This window comes from Lepidochelys olivacea (genome assembly GCF_965140295.1).
Source record: "Lepidochelys olivacea isolate rLepOli2 genome assembly, chromosome: 4".
NCBI lineage: Eukaryota > Metazoa > Chordata > Testudines > Cheloniidae > Lepidochelys > Lepidochelys olivacea.
Window position 1 is genome coordinate 59,186,524 of NC_140414.1, and position 21,129 is coordinate 59,207,652.

General features: G+C 41.5%; 1 protein-coding gene across 1 annotated transcript in view; it reads right to left on the reverse strand.

The window, feature by feature from the left end:
• The window catches only part of INPP4B (inositol polyphosphate-4-phosphatase type II B), a 489,632-nt gene that overhangs the window by 47,407 nt on the left and 421,096 nt on the right, over window positions 1-21,129 (reverse strand). Inside the window, exons 24-26 of the mRNA XM_084627075.1 lie at window positions 20,954-21,071; window positions 15,621-15,761; window positions 5,075-5,172 (exon numbers count right to left, since the gene is read on the reverse strand). Of these exons, the coding sequence (XP_084483201.1) occupies window positions 5,075-5,172; window positions 15,621-15,761; window positions 20,954-21,071 (357 nt within the window). The remainder of the gene's footprint in view (window positions 1-5,074; window positions 5,173-15,620; window positions 15,762-20,953; window positions 21,072-21,129) is intronic.

Sequence of the window (21,129 nt, forward strand, 5' to 3'; positions counted from 1 at the left end):
TTTTCACAGAAATCTGGGAAAAGACCCTGGAGAGTGCGCCTGAGTGACCCAGTGGTAGGAACAGTGATCAGTCACAACTCAGCCCCATGATGATTAGCAGCAGGTGGGATTCAGCGCTCAGATCCTCTCACAGCAGAGTGCTATCTCTTCAGAGAGCAGGACTGGGCCAGGCTGTGACCGTGTAATGTGGACCGTACAACATGTTTAAAATGGTGGAATCTGAAGAGCTGGGATTTGGAGAGGCCACCGGGAAATCCAATAGTGAAGACAAGAGGAGAATTAGTAGTATAACAGACTGGGACTCAAATCAATGGCATACCTGGGCAATTTTGCAGAGGTGGAGATGGGCAGATCTACACATGAATGATGTGTAGAAGAATAGATAATGGTCAATGGTAAGCTCCACTAAGTCAAGAGCGGGATGTCTGTCTGTAAAACATTTAACTGAAGGCAGTTGAAATGAAGCTGAAAATTTACTTTGGGCTTATCTTCATGGTGAATTGCATCACAGCAAGCCAGGATGTGAATCTACAGTGCACCAGCTTGTGATGCAGTAACTCACCATGTGAACACTGCTACAGTACAGCAAAATCCCTGGAGTGCAGCTGAGCACTTACCCCTTAAAGCGTACTAAGCTAAAGCTCACAAAGCGTGCAGTAAAAGTGCTCATACAGGGAGTAACTGCAGTGTAACTAGTGCGCTGTAAATTCAGACCTTATCTTGCTGAGCACTAACTTCCCTGTATAGACAAGCCTCAAGTCAAGAGAGCAGAGAGGGTGAATGGAGATGAACTATTAAAGATGTTGAATGATATATATACAGTTGAATAACAGCATTATGGTAAACATAGTTAAAAGGTGGAGAGAAAATAACAAAGGGAAGAAGGTAAATAAAAGAGACCAGAAGAACAAGAACAAGAACAAAACACTTTGAATCTCCATAGAACAAGGGCTCTTGGCTCGCCAGAAACGGAGAAACTGCAATAAGACAAGTACAAGTACATCAGCAGAAATGTGCAGTGAGGCTAGATAAGCATAGTTCTTGAAGGGAACCAGAGATGCCTGCATAGATTTGGAGGTAGTCCAGGAAGATGGAGTGGCACAGTGTGAATGACTACAATAAGATCAAGGAGACTGAAAAGACAGCAGCAACAGTAAAAATGAGATGAAAGGAGGAAGACATATGGGAGAACAGTTACAAATTATTACCAGAATGAATCCCAGAATGAAACAGATCACAGTAGCATTTTATAAAAAAAACAGATGCAGTAGAAGTAGATTTGGGGGGATTGTTGACATGGGTAAAGGAGGAAAAAGTTGTTGACGGTGATAGAATATGTATGGAAGATAGGAATCAGGGGAGTAATAGTTGGTGTGAGATAACCAGTGGTGAGCTGGAGTCGGTTTGCACCGGTTAGCTGGAACCGGTTGTTAAATTTAGAAGCCCTTTTAGAACCGGTTGTCCTGAGAGGGCTTCTAAACATAACAACCGGCCAAAAGTGATGCCATAGGCGTCAACTCCATGGGTGCTCTGGGGCTGGAGTACCCACGGGGAAAATTTGGTGGGTGGAGAGCACCCACCGGCAACTCCCTGCCTGGCCCCAGCTCATCTCACATCTGTTCCACCTCCTCCCCTGAACACACCACCCGGCTCTGCTTCTCTGCCACCCCCACCCCTGTTTCCCACGTTTCAGCTGTTCGCGCGGGAAGCCTGGGAGGGCTGAGAAGCAGGTGGTGGCTTCGCACTCAGGCCCAGGGAGGCGAAGTGGAGGTGATCTGGGGCAGGGGGACGCGAGGAGGGCCGCCCGCGCTGCAGCAGGTAACCCGGGGGGTGCACAGGGGAACCGCTCCCCGCCCCAGCTCACCTCCACCTCCCTGGGCCTGAACGCCAAGCCGCCGCCTGCTTCTCAGCCCTCCCAGGCTTCCCGCATGAATAACTGATTTGCAGGAAGCCGGGGTGTGGGGGGGGGCAGAGAAGCAGAGCGGGGCAGCGCATTCAGGGGAGGAGGCGGAGGCAGAGCAGAGGTGAGCTGGGGCCGGGCACAGGGCGGGGCAGGGAGCTGCTGGTGGGTGCTCTCCACCAAATTTTCCCCATGAGTGCTCCAGCCCCGGAGCACCCACAGAGTCGGTGCCTAAGGCACCACTTTTGATGTGATCAGCTAGGGGAGCGGCTGCTCCCCCTGCTCCCCACCTAGTTATGCTACCCCACCCCAGGAGCCAGAGGGACCTGTCAGATGCTTCCTGGGAGCTGCCCCAAGTAAGCACCGCCGGGACTCCCCATCTCGCTCCCTGGCAGGTCCCTCTGGCTCTTAGGGGCGGGGCAGGCCCACGAGACCCTCCTGCCTGGTTCTGGGGGCAGTCAGGGGACAGGGGAGGGAGGTGGATGGGGCAGAGGTCCGGGGAGGGGTTCAAACAACGCGGGGGGTTGGATGGGGCAGGAGTCCCGGAGGGCGGGGGCAGAGTCATCACTGGACATAACCACTGCACATTATGCACATCACAGGGTACCCCAGAATAATACTTCAAGAGCTCCAATCTTTAATAAGTAATGTAAGATGAAATATATATATATATATATATATATATATATTTTTTAAACAAATTCTGGAAGGAAAAACTTTCCAGAACATAACTCTCTGTTGTGGAGATTAATAAGTGTATGACCAGAAAACAAAGAAAAAGAATGAAGATTTTCCATCCCTTTTAAATTACTAACATGGCGTATAAATAACCACTTCAGGGTCAGCCTCAAAGGTGGGTACCCAGGTGATGAAAACTAGGGGTTGTCAGTTGCATGAAAAATTTTTTTTTGTTAGTTAGGTCCAAGGGAGGTAGTAGGTGATCTGTTTTAGCAATGTGCGTGTGTTTTTTCAGAAAAAAAGATGTTTTCGAAGAGAGAGAGTTGTAAAAACATGGTTTTGGTACCATTTACTATATCCTTTCATGGAAAGGCAGAACATTTTAGTACTGACAACTAACTGTACAGGCTTAGAGAGGAAAACAACAAAAAATAACTATTTATATTATAAGCTTCTTGGAGACTGACTCTTATGATTACCTATTTACCACATTGGTCTGCAATTTATCACATAGATATCACCACCACATGTGTGGTATAAATATACATATTCACAATCATATTATATATATATATATATATATATATATATATACACACACACACACACACACAGAAGCTGCTTTTGTTCAGTGGTAATCAAATGAAATAGAAGTATTCTACATTATGTCATACATTCAGTGCGCGGACAAATATTATAAAGCAACAATATGAATTAATTCTGTGTCCAGAAAGCATAATAAACTCTTAAAATCCCACCATCTTTCCTACAGAGCTGACACCTACCATCATCTCACCCCGATACTCACCCTGCCCCCTAGAAAAAAGCCAGAGAACACTTCAGCCTTGTAGATTGACTTGAAGGTCAACAGAATAAAATTGACTAACCAAGGCAGAAAGCAAATTCCACTATTCGATGACTCTTCATTGAAATCCCCTTGCCTTCAGCCCATGGCAGTGAAACCAACTGCCTCTGACAATCCCAAATGCAGTAATAGGCAATTTTGGAGGTAACTGGGACCCAACTCATTTTATGCCCTATATGTTAAAAATAACACCTTAAATAACTCCGGGACACAAAATAGAAGCACCTTAGAGACTAACCAATTTATTTGAGCATGAGCTTTCGTGAGCTACAGCTCACTTCATCGGATGCATTTGGTTAGTCTCTAAGGTGCCACAAGTACTCCTTTTCTTTTTGCGAATACAGACTAACACGGCTGTTACTCTGAAACCTGTCAAAATAGAAGCAGATTACAGAATAAAGGTGTTATATGCTTCCTGCAAGAAATATTTATTAGCCCAGAGGCTGCCGTAGTCTGCAGCAGAAATTTATAAGAAATAGACACATGATAACAATAATACACACTTATACTTTTCATCTATAGATCTCAAAGCCCTTTACAAAAGGTGCATAAACATGGCCACCCACATTTTACAGATGGAAAAAGTGAGACACAGAGATGGTAAGTGACCTGACCAACCTCGAGATGACAAAAAGTACGGATTATCATGATAAGGTCTGCATCACAAAGAAAAAGCCAGACATAAATGACAGATCCTAAACCAAGCCCTGATCCTTGTAACTCAGATCACACTAGATGAGTCAGATGAAATAGAAACATATTTTAGGATTATACATACACAAGAAAGAAGAGAGACAAATTATTGAGGATGGTGCAAGTGTGTGAAAGTAATGTTTTGAAATTGAGCAAAGAAAAATGTAGGGTGAATATCACTAAAAAACCCACCAAACTCCTAATGGTGAGATCTTTAGATTGTGGAATAATTTCCCAAAGATGTGGTGGAAGTCCCATAGTTATTCAAAAATAGATACATTAGACAAAGCACTTGAGAACATAACCCTGCCTTGGCAGGACTAGATGACCTAATGGGTCTTTTCAGTGTTTTGAGTTCAGCAATTAAAGTAATAAAACAGTATTCCATCTACATATAGGGGCTAATCCAATATCCACTGAAGTCCATGAAAATCTTTCCATTGACTTAATTGGACATTACAATGGGACCCATTGATAGCTCTATATCTGCAATTCACTCCTTAGTTTTGTACATCTTGTTATGTATTCAGAAATGAATAAAAAGTTGAGTGAATGACTGGAGCTAATTGACTCAAACTTCTGAGAGGTATTTGAGCATGAATACCATAGGTGTCTAGTTACCTCTACTTATGTTACTATAAACGTTATGTTAATAAATATGCAAAACATAATTTACCCCATTGTTACTGTTTCACCTTTCTACTACGGCCTGGATCTGGCAACTTGTGCCATGCAGATGGACCCCTCTTGACTTCAGTGGTGCTGTATGTAGTCACAGGGGTCCACCTACTTGGAATAAATTGCAGGATTGAGGTCTAAACATAAAGAAGCTGCATATTAACACTTTTAAAGTTTCAGCATTACAAGCTGCCGTGGTCTATCACCTGTAACTCTTGTTAAAATCAGTTTGAATGCTACATTATTAATTTTATACTTACAATCAGGAGGCATTTTTTCAGTAAACAACTTGTAATATTCTTTAAGAAGTTCAAAATTTTCCTGGTTAACACTTTCTTGCAAAGTGGTATCTCCAAACCTAAAACAGCAAAGGACAATGCTGGAAATAAAAATAAAACAAATTCTATAAACAACACCCCTCCCCCCCTGCACTCTACCCCCTTCTCTAAAACCAAGAAACAAAACACATACCTAACTCAGCCGCAGCTATGGCTTCCTTATGTAAATAGAGAACTGTTTTTTCCCCTATTTGTTTTAATAGATTTATACAACAGAAAATAACTAACCTCAAATACACATTATACCATTAACAAATACTAGTTCAAACCACCCCTGAACACAAGCTAACAGCCAAAAACGCAAGCTAACAGACAAAAATCCCTGCTTTCATCTCATGACTATTCATTAAGTCCCAAATCCTGCTTCCCTGTAGACAGCCAGAGTCAATGCGCTTTGTGCCAGGATTTGCTGTGGAAGACTGAATGCCAGCCTGCCTTTCTACAGACACCACCAACTTTTGCATCTCATTCACTTTTCATGCTAATAATGCCTTTGCTTCAGCTGAAATTGATCTCAGGCAAGACAGAGGTGATGTCAGCAGGAAAACATTTTGAACTCCTAGTCACCACCACAGCAGCACCCTGTACTGAGATCGTCTGCTGTAAATAATCAAGGTTCATATCCTTGGGTCCTTCTGGACTCCTCTCCTTGCTCGTGAACAGTCAGACTCAGCTTTCAGGGATTCCTTCTTGCATCAGCAACTAGCCAGTAAGCTATGTCCTTTGCAGTTAGATAGTGGCCTAACCACTGTGACCCACACCTTTGTGACCTCTAGGCCGGATTACTGCAACTACGTTTAGGTGAAGCTGAAGTGCACACACTTTAAAACGGCTTCAGTTGTTCTACTATGCTGCAGCTCATTTTTTCAGCAACAGAGGTTGATGGGAATGTATCACCCAAATGCTCACTAGTCTGACTCCTCACAGGACACTCAGTCAAATTCAGGATGTCTGTTCTCCTCTCTAAGGCTCTCCATGGCATTGGTGCAAGCTCCCTAAGAGAATTCTCTCTAAGACTATGATTTTCCATGACAATTAGATTTCACAGAAGATACTGTCCACACCTTTAGAGTGAAATGCTGAGAATGAAGAGTGTTCTCGGCAGCAGGCTCAAAACTATGGAACACTCTTTTGGAGAGCTGAGACTAGCTCCAGAGGTCACTGCCTCCAGAGTGACATGTAACTTTACTTCTTCAAGTCCAGCTTTCCCATAAACACCAAAGCAAAAAGGAAAAGACAACAGAAGAACAAAGGGACGGGCAATGAGAGCAGGAATGACATGGAGAGGGGAGAGAGAGAGGGAGATGAAAAAGTGGAAGAAAAGGAAGAAAAAATTCTAGTGATCCACCAGGAAGAAGAGAGGAAATCAGAAGGTCTTTACTGTGTTGTGATAGTCTGCAGAAGGTGTTCATGTATTATGGTGATAAGTGTGATACAAAGATCCTGTTACGAGAGACCTGGACTTGACATAACCCACAGCTATCTTGTGCTTAGCCACCATAAGCTGGAAGTGAGGACACCATGTAGTGAGAAAGAATTTGGCCTTGCTTAGGCAGACAAAAACATCTGCACAGCCGCAGTGTTACTAACAAGGATAGCTGATCTTAGTCTGGGTGCCTGTGTCTGTATGTTTCTTGCTAGAGTTGCTTTACTGATAAGTAGAAATTATGAGTTCATTGCTGTTGCTAGGGAAACAGTCAGCCAATTATAATTTATTTGGAGATATGCTTTTGTCATTAATATAAAGCGAAGGGTAATCACCTTTAAAATCCCTCCTGGCCAGAGGAAAAATCCTTTCACCTGTAAAGGGTTAAGAAGCTAAAGGTAACCTCGCTGGCACCTGACCAAAATGACCAATGAGGAGACAAGATACTTTCAAAAGCTGGGAGGAGGAAGAAAAACAAAGGGTCTGTGTCTGTCTGTGTGATGCTTTTGCCGGGGACAGAACAGGAATGGAGTCTTAGAATTTAGTAAGTAATCTAGCTAGATATGTGTTAGATTATGATTTCTTTACATGGCTGAGAAAATAGCTGTGCTGAATAGAATGAATATTCCTGTCTGTGTGTCTTTTTTGTAACTTAAGGTTTTGTCTATAGGGCTTCTCTATGTTTTGAATCTAATTACTCTGTAAGGTATTTACCATCCTGGTTTTACAGAAGTGATTCTTTTTTACTGTTTCTTCCATTAAAGTGTTTCTTTTCAAGAACTGAATGTTTTTTTCATTGTTCTAAGATCCAAGGGTTTAGGTCTGTGGTCACCTATGCAAATTGGTGGGATTTTTACCAAACCTTCCCCAGGAAGTGGGGTACAAGAGTTGGGAGGATTTTGGGGGGAAAGATTTTCCAAACGATGCTTTCCTAATAAAAATAAACCCAGATAAATGTTTGGTGATGGCAGTGGAAGTCCAAGGGCAAAGGGTAAAATAGTTTGTACCTTGGGGAAGTTTTAACCTAAGCTGGTAAAAGTAAGCTTAGGAAGTTTTCATGCAGGTCCCCACATCTGTAACCTAGAGTTCAGAGTGGGGAAGGAACCCTGACAGCTTTGTTTTTAATTACTTATAAAAAAGATTAGTTAGAAAGTGTACTTTGGAGAAGTGTGGATTTTCTATGATCAAGAAGACACTGACAAGCTCCACAGCAGCTAGGAGGAAGGCTGGCCACTGGAAACCTGCTGCTGTCACTTGACTCCACCTCAGATTTCGGGTAACTATATTTTGGGTAACTAGATTATTGCTAATTTTGAAGTGTTCTTTGTATTCAATAAAAACATGGATTATTGGGTGAAAGCACTCTTGTGTAAAACAATCATTTCTCAGATGGAGGTGCTGTGTCCCCCCACTAATTTATCTCCTGACACTGCCTGGAAAATAGAGACTAGTTACCATCGCTTTGGGTTCAGATAACCCCAGGTAACCATCCAGATAAGTATGCATCCGATGAAGTGAGCTGTAGCTCACGAAAGCCTATGCTCAAATAAATTGGTTAGTCTCTAAGGTGCCACAAGTACTCCTTTTCTTTTTGTGAATACAGACTAACACGGCTATTACTCTGAAACCTGTAAAGAACATAGTTGTTCTACAGCCACTATTTCATCCACTGGCTGCAGTACCTTCAGCCACTACTGTACTCTATATAATCTATTTATCATATAAATATTGCTGAAGTGTCCATCACCACAATATCTAGGTGCTGTGAAAGAGTGGGGCGTAATTTTACATGGGCAGTTTGGCTAGCTTAGCAACATTGTCATGGATAAATTACCATGCCATCACCCTTTCTCTGCACCTTTGCACTGTCCACATCTGTCCCAGTTGAACTGTACTATGGAAGGTGCATGTGTGTGCACACACATGCAGAATTTGGGGCTCAATTCTTTAGCTGTTGTGTGATACAGAGTGGGCAAAAGATGATCTATGTACATAACTCCTAAATGTAATGCTGTATTTTAACACACTGTCATGATTTCTGTATGTTATATGCATAATTTCTTATAATGCAAGCAAAGTAGATATTAACTATATCTGCTCTTCTGTTGAAGATGGCCTATCATTTCCCCAGTGTTTCAGTGTTACTCTTAAACCAAATATATTCCCAGCTATGGCTCACTGAAACTGGAGATGTTCAGTTCTATTGAAATAACATAACATTAATCATCAAAAGATTATTTCTATTGTTATTAATGTTTCCTAGTATGATGATTATTTCTCACTCCCCAAAATACTTATAGATAACCTTTTATTGAAAAACACATTCAGTGTTTCCATTCTTAATTTCATCTCTCTAGTACAAACGTGAATCTCTAAAATTCAAGGGAGTCCAGTGAAGTCAGATAATATTGTAACTCAAAGTTTTATGTTTATACCTGAAATGGCAGAATAGTTATTTCTCCACAGATTAATCCAATTTGATTTGCTTGACAGACATGTTTTCTTAATTTTTCATTTTTATGGTATGATTTTCTTTTGTATGTGTGTACAGAAAAGAGCAGTATATTGATCACTGTGGAGAACAGCACCATCCTCCATGTCACTCAGGCCCATAATCTGGGCATCATCTTCAACTCAGCCCTCTCTCTAAATCCTCACATCCAGGCTATATCTAAATCTTGCTGATTCTTTCTAACATCTCTAAAATCCGGCCTTTCATATCCATCCACATAGATAAAACTCTCTTCCACGCTCTCATCTCACATCTCAATTACTGCAATACCCTTGTCTCTGGCCTTGTCAAATACAATCTTGCCCTGCTCATATCCATTCTGAATGGTGGTGCAAACATAATTTTCTGAGCCTGTCACTTTGACCATGTCACCTCTTTCTTTGCCTCCCTCCACTGGCTTCCCTTTCTCTACTGCATCAAACATAAGCTACTTGTCTTCACTTTTAAGGCTATTCTCAGCCTATTCCCACCCTACGTATCATCTCTCACTCACTACTGAGATGTCGACTTCTGCCTCTGATTGGCCCATGCCAGCCTCCATCCCCAACTGGTTAAACTTCTCAAACAAGTCCCTTCATGCCTTCTCCCACGTTGCCCCTCACATTTGGGAGGCTGCTCCCCATAAACATCTACAATACTACCTCATTATTCTCCTTCTAATCCTTAAAACTCTCCTTTGCCTTGATGCCTACACAAAACTTGACAAAGATTAGGCCACTGGTATCTCATTGCTTCCTTATACTCCCCATCTATTCACCCATCTGTTGTCTTTTGTCTTATACAGTAACTCCTCATTGAAAGTCGTCCCGGTTAACATTGTTTTGTTGTTATGTTGCTGATCTATTAGGGAACAAGCTCATTTAAAATTCATAGAATCACAGACTTTAAGGTCAGAAAGGACTATCATGATAGTCTAGTCTGACCTCCTGCACAACACAGGCCACGGAATCTCACCCACCAACTCCTGTAATAAACCCCTAACTTATGTCTGAGCTACTGAAGTCCTCAAATCATTGTTTATAGACTTCAAGGTACAGAGAATCCTCCAGCAAGTGACCCATGCCCCACGCTGCAGAGGTAGGCGAAAAACCCCCAGGCCCTCTGCCGATCTGCCCTGGGGGAAAATTCCTTCCAGACTCCAAATATGGTGATCAGCTAAACCCTGAGCATGTGGGCAAGACTCACCAGCCAGACACCCAGGAAAGAATTCTCTGGAGTAACTCAGATCCCACGCCATCTAACATCCCATCACAGGCCATTGGGCATATCTACCGCTAATAATCAAAGATCAATTAATTGCCAAAATTAGGCTATCCCATCATATCATCCCTTCCATAAACTTATCAAGATTACTCTTGAAGCCAGATACGTCTTTTGCCCCCACTGCTTCCCTTGGAAGACTGTTCCAGAACTTCACTCCTCTGATGGTTAGAAACCTTTGTCTAATTTCGAGCCTAAACTTGTTGATGGCCAGTTTATATCCATTTGTTCTTGTGTCCACATTGGTACTGAGCTTAAATAATTCTTCTCCCTCCATGGTATTTATCCCTCTGATATATTTATAGAGAGCAATCATATCTCCTCTCAGCCTTTTTTTAGTTAGGCTAAATAAGCCAAGCTCATTGAGTCTCCTTTCATAAGACAGGTTTTCCATTCCTCGGATCATCCTAGTAGCCCTTCTTTGTACCTGTTCCAGTTTGAATTCATCCTTCTTAAACATGGGAGACCAGAAGTACACACAATATTCCAGATGAGGTCTCACCAGTGCCTTGTATAGCGGTACTAACACCTCCTTATCTCTACTGGAAATACCTCACCTGATGCATCCCAAGACCACATTAGCGGCTCATAGTCATCCTGTGACCAACCAATACTCTGAGGTCCTTCTCCTCTTCTGTTACTTCCAAGTAGTGTGCCCCCAGTTTATAACAAAAATTCTTGTTATTAATCCCTAAATGCATGACCTTGCACTTTTCACTATTAAATTTCATTCTATTACTATTACTCCAGTTTACAAGGTCATCCAGATCTTCCTGTATGATATCCCGGTCCTTCTCTGTATTGGCAATTCCTCCCAGCTTTGTGTCAGCCGCAATCTTTATTAGCACATTCCCGCTTTTTGTGCCAAGGTCAGTAATAAAAAGATTAAATAAGATTGGTCCCAAAACTGATCCCTGAGGAACTCCACTGGTAACCTCCCTCCAGTCTGACAGTTCACCTTTCAGTGTGACCCACTGTAGTCTCCCCTTTAACCAGTTCCTTATTCACCTTTCAATTTTATATTGACCCCCATGTTTTCCAATTTAGCTAACAATTCTCCATGTGAAACCGTATCAAATGCCTTACTGAAATTGAGGTAAATTAGATCCACTGCGTTCCCTTTGTCTAAAAAATCTGTTACTTTCCCAAAGAAGGAGATCAGGTTGATTTGACATGATCTACCTTTTGTAAAGCCATGTTGTATTTTGCCCCAATTACCTTGCATTACTACAGATGTCAAACTAACAGGCCTGTAGTTACCTGGATCGCTTTTTTTTACCCTTCTTAAAAATAGGAACTATGTTAGCAATTCTCCAGTCATACGGTACAACCCGAGTTTACAGATTCATTAAAAATTCTTGCTAATGGGCTTGCAATTTCATGTGCCAGTTCCTTTAATATTCTTGGATGAAGATTATCCAGGCCCCCTGATTTAGTCCCATTAAACTGTTCGAGTCTGGCTTCTACCTCGGATGTGGAAATATCTACCTCCATATCCTCATTCCCATTTGTTGTCCTACCATTATCCCTAAGCTCCTCATTAGCCTCATTAAAGACTGAGGCAAAGTATTTGCTTAGACATTGGGCCATGTCTAGATTATCCTTAACCTCCACTCCATCCTCAGTGTTTAGTGGTCCCACTTCTTTCTTTGTTTTCTTCTTATTTAGATGGCTATAGAACCTTTTACTATTGCTTTTAATTCCCTTTGCAAGGTCCAACTCTACTTGGCTTTTGGCCTTTCTCACTTTATCCCTACATGTTCTGACCTCAGTAAGGTAGCTTTGCTTGCTAATCCCTCCCATCTTCCACTCCTTGTAGGCTTTCTGCTTTTTCTTAATCACCTCTCTGAGATGCTTGCTCATCCAGCTTGGTCTACTACTCCTGCCTATGAATTTTTTCCCCTTTCTTGAGATGCAGGCTTCTGATAGTTTCTGCAACTTTGACTTGAAGTAATTCCAGGACTCGTCCGCCTTTAGATCCACAAGTTTTTCAGTCCAATCCACTTCCCTAACTATTGCCTTAATTTTTTAAAGTTAGCCTTTTTGAAATCAAAAACCCTAGTCACAGATCTATTTTTGTTTATCCTTCCATTTAGTTTGAACTGAATTAGCTCATGATCACTCGAACCAAGGTTGTCCCCTACAATCATTTGTTCTATGAGGTCCTCACTGCTCACCAAAACCAAATCTAAAATGGCATCCTCTCTTGTCGGTTCAGCAACTACTTGGTGAAGGAATCAGTCAGCTATCGTATCCAGGAAAATCCGAGCCCTATTATTATTACAAGCACTTGTCCTCCAGTCTATATCTGGGAAGTTAAAGTCTCCCGTGATCACACAATTCCCATTAGTATTTACTTCTTTAAAAACATGAAAGAGGTCTCTATCCATATCCAGATCGGATCCTGGCGGTCTATAGCACACCCCAACCACTATCCCAAGGGAGGCTCTAGTACTTTCTTCCCCAATGTGATTTTTGCCCAGACAGACTCTGTCTTATCCATTCCATCACTTCTTATTTCTTTACAGTCTACCTCATCATTGATATACAGTGCTACTCCACCACCTTTGCCTTTATTTCTGTCTTTCCTAAACAGCACATACCCTTCAATACCCATACTCCAGTCATGACTACTATTCCACCATGTTTCTGTTATTCCTATAATATCTGTTTCACTTCCTGCACCAGTAGCTCTAGTTCCTCCATTTTGTTACCTTGGCTCCTTGCATTAGTGTACAAACATCTTAATTTTTGCCATTTGGCTTCGCTCACATTCTTTACCTGATTGGGCACAGACATTCTACCACCAATGTTACCTATTAGATTGGTATGTACACTGCCCTTCTGCCTTATATCAATTCTCCTACCCACGGCTGTATCCTTTCTTACTTCGTTTTCTTCCCTCTCAAAGAGAACAACTGGCGTGGAGATTACCTGGACATCTCCCAACCATCTCCCCAGAATTCCTAGTTTAAAGCTCTCTTGATCTGTTGTGCCATCCTCTATCCTAGAAGTCTATTTCCTTCCTTACTCAAGTGAAGTCCATCCTGAGAGAACAGTCCTCTGTCCATGAATGCTTCCCAGTGGCCATACATCCCAAAGCCCTCCTTATAGCACCACTGCCTGAGCAATGCTCCCTTATAACGTCCTCGTTTGGCAGCTGTCTGCTTTGTTCACAGCTTGCAGGATTCTCTGGAAGAGCAGCCCCTTCTTGTGGGAATTAGAACCGGGGGGGGGGGGGAGCAGGCAGCAGCCCACCCCTGCATCAGCTCCCCTAAATTCCCTCTAAGGGATGTGGCTCAGCAGCTGCCCAGCAGCAGTTCAGCTGTCTCTCCCCCCACTGCTGTGCTGCTCCTGCCCTGCCCTCTGCCTTGGAGCTGCTCCTGGGAGCTTCCTGCTTGCTGGGGCGGGGTAGAGAGGTGCTACAAAGCGGAGGAGGGGGACAGGGCTCAGGTTCAGAAAGAAGGGAGCTTGCTGGAAGCTGTTGCTTCCTGTCTGAACGGGCTGATCTGCTTAAAAGGGTAACGTACCTGAAGTAGGGTCAGCGTACTTAAAGGGGCAATGCATGTCTCTCTCTTTCACTAATGCACGCACCCCCCAGCACTTTGGAAAGTCAGCACCTGTGCAGCCGTGCATGTGCTGTTAGGAGGAGGGAGTGGTGCGCTCCAGCTGGATAGCATGGGCTCATCATCATGTTCAGTTTTTGCAGGGAAGTGTTTGCAGCTACTGCCCTGCATCTATTATGTTTCCTCCCTCCTGCCTCAGTCCATGCTGCCTTGTAGAGCGTGGGGCTACATTAACAACAGCGTATTAACCCTTGAGGGCTCAGCGGAGTTCTAGTTCATCATTTAGCAGCAAGACATTCCCTGGGAAATATTCCACCACCTCACTCTTCCACCTCAACCAAGCACCTCAACAATCATTCATTGCTGTGTGAAATATTAAACTGTTTAAAATTGTTTAAAACTTATACTGTATATGTATATAATGTCTTTTGTCTGGCGAAAAAAATTTCTCTGGAACCTAACCCCTGCCCCCATCTACATTAAATCTTATGGGGAAATTGAATTCGCTTAACATTGTTTCACATAAAGTCGCATTTTTCAGGAACATAACTACAATGTTAAGTAAGGAGTTACTGTACTTAAAGTATGTCTTCACATAGAGCTGGGGTTTAAATTCCAGCTTGAATAGAGACTGCCATCTCGGCTGAGCATGGACTCAGGGCAGCTAGCCCCTCCTGCTGCTGAGGTTACACTTTATTTTTAGCATGCCAGCTCAATCAAAGCTAGCGCAGGTATGTCTCCTTGAGCTGGAAAATAGACGTCCAGCTCCAAGTGCAGACATAACCTTAGATTGTGAACTCTTTGGGGCAAGGCCCATCTTTTGTTTTGTGTTTGTACAGCACATTGGAGTCCTGGTCCATGACATACAATAATACAAATAATAAATACAAATAATATGTTTTGTCTAATTGTACAGTGCACCTAGTAATACTAGCAGTGTGTAACTCTGGAGGTTCTTCCTTGTAGTCACGTATGTTATTTAACATTACCCAGAGCTGTCCTTCACCTAGGAAGCAGGTGAATAGTTTGGTGAATCTTTGACAGGAACTGTACAATAGGATGACTAGCTTGATATATAGAATTGTCTTGAGGCTATAGCTAGGCATTCTGGGTGTGCAGGCACATTTATACATTAAAAGTTTAAGAAAATATAACCCCATCATTCCTGCCATTATAAGGCTATTAATAATATAACCCATTATTACTTTATTATCTATTACCTCTACTCATGAGCCCCATACTATCAATTTTAAAAATGTGAGGAAAGTATGCATCTCCCAGTGCCTATTACCTGCCCAACATTTCAGCTTCACATGCTATGATAACAAATTAAGTAGTTTTAGGATTTTCCAAGAGATGTTTAAAAGGGCCAAAATCTGTTCTTTGAGAACACAGTGCTTCTGTCAGTGTGAACTACAGCTAAGTGTGTATTAAAGAACAAATCAGGCTTTAACTGTAGGAAATAGATTAATATACTTATTACATATCTTTTCCTGACTTTTTGCACTGTTTGTTTTAGTTCATACCATCTGATTATCTCCCTAATGTGATTTATGTTTTTAATATGTACCAAAACAATCTGAGTTGGCCCAAGGGCAAGTAATAAGCAAGATTCCTATGTAATCCTGTGAGAGACCATCTGGACTAGCACAACATCCAGAAGCAGAAACTGAAACATGTATCTTTCTAAAGGTGCTGCCTTACCTCTCTGCAAGTGTTTGCTGTTCATTGATTCCAACATTAAAGAGGACTGGGTACACATGCAGCTGCTTTCCTTCTTTGATCTCTTGTGGCAGCAATTCAAACATCTTTGCTGGAAGCTTGACCTCTATTACATAATGTTCACTAGGAAAATAAAAGGAAGTATAAGAGATGAGAATATCTAGCTGTTCAGTCTAAACTATCACCCTCCTAGGTCCCACAGCAAAGGATGTTTACACTTAGAAATCAATGTTTTTCCCTCCTGTTAATTGTGTCCAACCTTCACTTAAAGTCTTTTTTATTTATTTTTGTTTTGAAACCAAAGCAAATCTATATGGAAATAGGATCAGTAATATAATTATAAACTAGGTCTAGATAATGACTTCTTCACTGAAGTGGAAAAAAAGGATTAAAAAGTGAGGACAGTAGAAAAATTAAGGAAGAGCCTTTTGTCTCATTATCACTTGCTATAGAAATATTAATGAAGGCACTTCAAATATTAAAATGCCATATGCTGAGCTACACCACCATTTCCGTTTGGTCTGCACAAGAATTGACCTGAAGTACCCTGTAATACAAGTGCATAATTTCTTGTACCCAGTGAAAACCCTGGGTGAAATCCTGGCCCCACTGCAGTCAATGGTAAAATTTGCATTGAGTTCAGTGGGCCAGGACTTCACTCCTTGGATAGAAAGCATCCTCTGAAGCAGAAGTGGCACTATGAAAATACAGTTTAAAAGTACAGGATGGCTCATTACACAAATATGAATTCTGGTGTTTTAGAAGTGATATGATGTGACAGTTTGTGTGTTATATCTCTGCCCCCCGTCTGATTTTGTGAAAACCATGTTTCAGCCTCTATTTTTAATATAACCTTGATTGTGTCTTTCCTTGTACACTGTATCCATCATGTTGGATTGCATCATCTTCTTGTTGAAGTGGGGCTTGTGTCTAGGTCTTTCTAACCCTGAATGACAATGATAACAAATGTGCCTCTCCCCACCAAGAACAATGGGTTCGATAAACAGGGGGACTAAGCTAAAGGAAGCTGGTTCTCCCAGTTTCTCTCCAGAGGGCTGGGACTTTAATTACCCAATGAAGGCTGTCAAGCCAGCCAGAGAGGACTGAAACCAAACATTGACAGGAAGCAGAGGGGGTGTCAAGAGGAAGAAGGCAAGGAGGGATTTACCCACCTTACACAGGGACAGGACCTAAGGACTCACAGAAGGGGTTAGTATAGACTCAGCGGGGAGAGCATAAACGGTTTTTGCATAGGTCTTATATCCTTGTACTGTTTAAGAGTAATGTGTGGGTCGTGTTTAAGAAGTTCTTTTGTAAAAATCTCTGTGTTCCTTACGTGTCATGTGGTCCCAGAAGAGTTAAACTATAATCTGGCATGCCCACATGGGTGGAGCTCTGGCGAGAGTGTGCATAAGCTATGGGGGAAACTTGGAAGGGGTCTTGGAAGTCTGGGCAGCTGGACCATGGTGCCCCACCATCCAATGGGCTGTCAGTTAGGGAATCTGCAACCTGGGCGTGTGTCTGAGAGGCCAGAGCTAGAGACACTGCCCAGACCTGGTGTGCTTGGAAGCATGCAGGATCCGAAGATTGGGTCCAATAAAGCAGATTGGTGACTACGCACAGGCAAGGACTCAGCCAGGGGTTTGACACATGCTCTGGCTCAGTTAGCACTAGTGCAAATCTGGTATTGTTAAGCAGCAAATGCTCTATAAAGTAGGAACTCTCATGAGCAGTATCATTAGTTACTAACTGAGTTACTACAGAGAATTCTTTCCTGGATATCTGGCTGGTGAATCTTGCCCATATGCTCAGGGTTCAGCTGATCGCCATATTTGGGGTCAGGAAGGAATTTTCCTCCAGGGCAGATTGGAAGAGGCCCTGGAGGTTTTTCACCTTCCTCTGTAGCATGGGGCACGGGTCACTTGCTGGAGGATTCTCTGATCCTTGAAGTCTTTAAATCATGATCTGAGGACTTCAGTAGCTCAGACATAGGTGAGAGGTTTATCGCAGGAGTGGGTGGGTGAGATTCTGTGGCCTGCGTTGTGCAGGAGGTCAGAATAGATGATCATAATGGTCCCTTCTGACCTTAACATCTATGAATCTATTAGCTGTGTGCTAGTTATGCGAGTCTCAAAGCAAAAAAGTATCTATGCCCCAGATAAGACTAATTTATGTTTTCTGTATTTAATTCCCAAGTTTAAAGCAGTACAGAGTTTATGAAGTTTCTGCTTGCACAGAAAACTCTTTTCAGGTGACCTCTGCATAATGCCACTCATTCCAGGCCTGTGGGTTGGAATTCCTAATTGATGAATCTTGACTGTCAAATGCTATTGTACTACTAATATGGTATGCTTGCATGAGATTGAAAAGAAATGTTGATTTGGTCTAATTTTAAAAATATGTTCTGCTAAACATCAAGTCCAGAGGACCATCATAATCACTGCATTTCACATCCAAGAATCACTATGTCTTTTGGCTATAAAAAAATCATTGTAAGATGTCGCCTTTGGATATGACAAACTGAAACAGTGGTGTTTACATGTGGTGTTTTTTGGTTTTATTTTTTGTATGCTTGGGACAGTGTATGCTCCACAGTGGTACCATCTTGTGTGACTTTTTCAATTTCCATTAAATTGCACAATGACAAACGCTGCCTTTCAAATTATTTTGAGAAATACTACTGAGCTGGGATAATAGGATATCTTCACGGCCCAAGAGCAACACTGAAGTCAGGCAAGAAGACAACAATCATTGTAATCCAAAGCACTCATTTGAGACTAATTTACTATTGCTTTACCGGTTTGGTTTAAATAAGGTATAGTAATAAAACAAAATCTTTCTTTGCTATGTAATTTACTTTTTCCTTTATGACTGGATTCAATGTAGACAGGCTTAGTGGATTTGATTTGGGTTATACAACTACATTTCCCAGTGAGTGGAAGGCTTAGCATAAAAATTAAAGGACAATTTTGGCAAGAGAACAAGTGTGTATAAACTGGCCATGAATAAATTTAGCTTTGAAATTAGGTTTCTAACCATCAGAGGAATGAGGTTCTGGAACAGCCTTCCAGAGGTTGTTTGCCCCTACTATTCCTAACTAGTTTAAAGATAGAGCTCCATAAACTAATGTACGGCATTATGTGCGGGGTTGCCTGTGATAGCAGGGGACTAGATTTAATGATCCAGGAGGTCACTTCCAGTCCTGTGTTCCTAAAAATCATTACAAAATTTTAGCATTTAATACAGTCTCTTGCAACAAAAAAACTAGGTTGTTCAAGAGAACAACAATAAATCACAACAGCACATTTAGGTATTAATGATTTAAATTTGGGGATTATCTATTTAACTTTACTAGTCTTGCACCTTAACCATGCAGCGATGATAAAAAACACTAGTTGAAAGTTTTTATAATAAACTACCCTCTCATGCCTCAAATTTCATGTATATAACAAAAAAAATTACCAAGGAATTTTTAAAAATACCACTTTTTTTTAACTACTTTTGCTTATAACAACCCTTTAAGCATGTGAAACTGAACACTGTTTCCTGAAAGATGTTTTGGGGCTGCAGCACACATTAGAGCTGTGATGTTTGGATTGACTTGTTTTCACACATAAAACTGAGTACCTAAGCATTTCCCTGCAAAGCAAATTACCAGATAATACTCTGACTTTGCAAGCTTTATAACAAAAAGAGGTAAATGAATTTTCTGTCTAGCAGCTCTGCATTGTCCCTGTAAGTTTCATTTTAGAGACCTCTATTATATAAGACTAACCTAAAAAAGGATAAAAGTTAGTCAGAAAATATTTTTTTTACAGTGATTAGAAAATTGTTAGATTTTGACCCTACTTTTGCTCTTTACATTTAACCTCCTATGCCCCTGATCAATACTGTGTCATCACATCTCTAACAGGAATGGGGCTCAGCAGAGGTAAAGCTTCCTTTTAATAAACTGATACCACCCATGTCATTCAGTGATTCATTCACCAGTAAGTGTAGTATAGTAATGATAGCCAGTAAGTCCTCTTCCTGACAGCTGTCTCTTCTATCAATCCATAATGCCACAGGCATCTTAAAGCCCATGTCTATTTCAAAACCTGGACCTCCTAGCATGACAGTTCAATCAGCAGCAGTAATGGTACCAAGCCAGTAACAGTGGCTGTTGGATTTTTCAAGACTTTTGATGGGAACGTTTACAAAGGACATATTTCTTCTGTTCAGGGTCTACTTTATATACCATAATTTTTCTTAATTATTCCTGATGTTTTCCCATCATGCTCTGACCTTCCTGGCTATTTATTTCAATTCCTTCTCAGAAAGTGCACAGTATGAGAATGAATTGTCAGGAATAATAAAGAAAAATAGCGGTGAATGTCCACTCCTTCCCCCAACCGCGGCAATGCATCTTTTCTAAAAAGTTGCTGCTTTTAGCTGAATTTAATTTACTGTCATCTTAAGAATTATAGCACTCTTAAGGAAATCATTCCTGCACAAGTAACAACATTTGAAGTTTTAGACTAGGCTAACAACAAAGAAAAAAAGTTCATCACAGGCAAACTATCCTTTTCAATCCCCGTATGTCACAGACACTATTTCTGTATTTAATTTATGTACTAAATTTAAGTACTACTTCTTTGAGAAGCAAAGTGCAGTAGTATTTAAAGCACAGGTAGGGATTAAAAATATCTGTTTTTACAACCAGCTCTGCCCCAAATGTCCTGTATGATCTTAGGCAAATCATGTAGGTTCAATTTTTCAGAATTTTGGGTCATCTTAATTTTGGGTTCCCAGTTGAGAGACGCTTCAGGTCAGATCTTCAGAGATGCAAAGCCACATCTCCACAGAAGTGAATGGAAATGGAGTGCTCAGCTCCCCTGAAGACAAGGCCTCCAGTGTTTCAAGCTGGGCCCCTGCGTTGAGGCAACCAAACTTAGATGCCACTTTTGAAAATTTTGGCCCTGACCTCTCTGTGCTTCAATTTCCCTGTATATAAAAATGGATAACACCAGGTACACAACTCACAGGGACACTGTGAGAATTAATATGTATTAACATTTGTAACTTTGAGATCCTCAGCTGAAAATACAAAGAAATTACACTAGAAAGTACAAAGCATTATTACCTTTACAGGCTCGTTAGGACATTACTACCTTTACAGGCCCTCTATTCACTCTTCAGACAAGTTACATTTATAGCATTTCCCACATAAGGGAACACAGCAAAAAGAAAAACATTGAGTTTCCACTTGATGTTACTGGCACAAGTGAAAGCTACATGTCTCTGGGCTTGTGCTTCAAGAAATGGACAACACTTACCGCCTTCCAGTTATTACAGGCAAGAAGTCATTGGATTTGGCTTCAATTATTTTAAACATTACTTTCCGTAAATCTGAAATGCCCACAGCCATATCTTCTAGCATCCCAATTTCCTCACCTGTATAGAAAAATTACAAAAGATGTTAACAGATGCAGACATGACTGGCTAGCTAGTG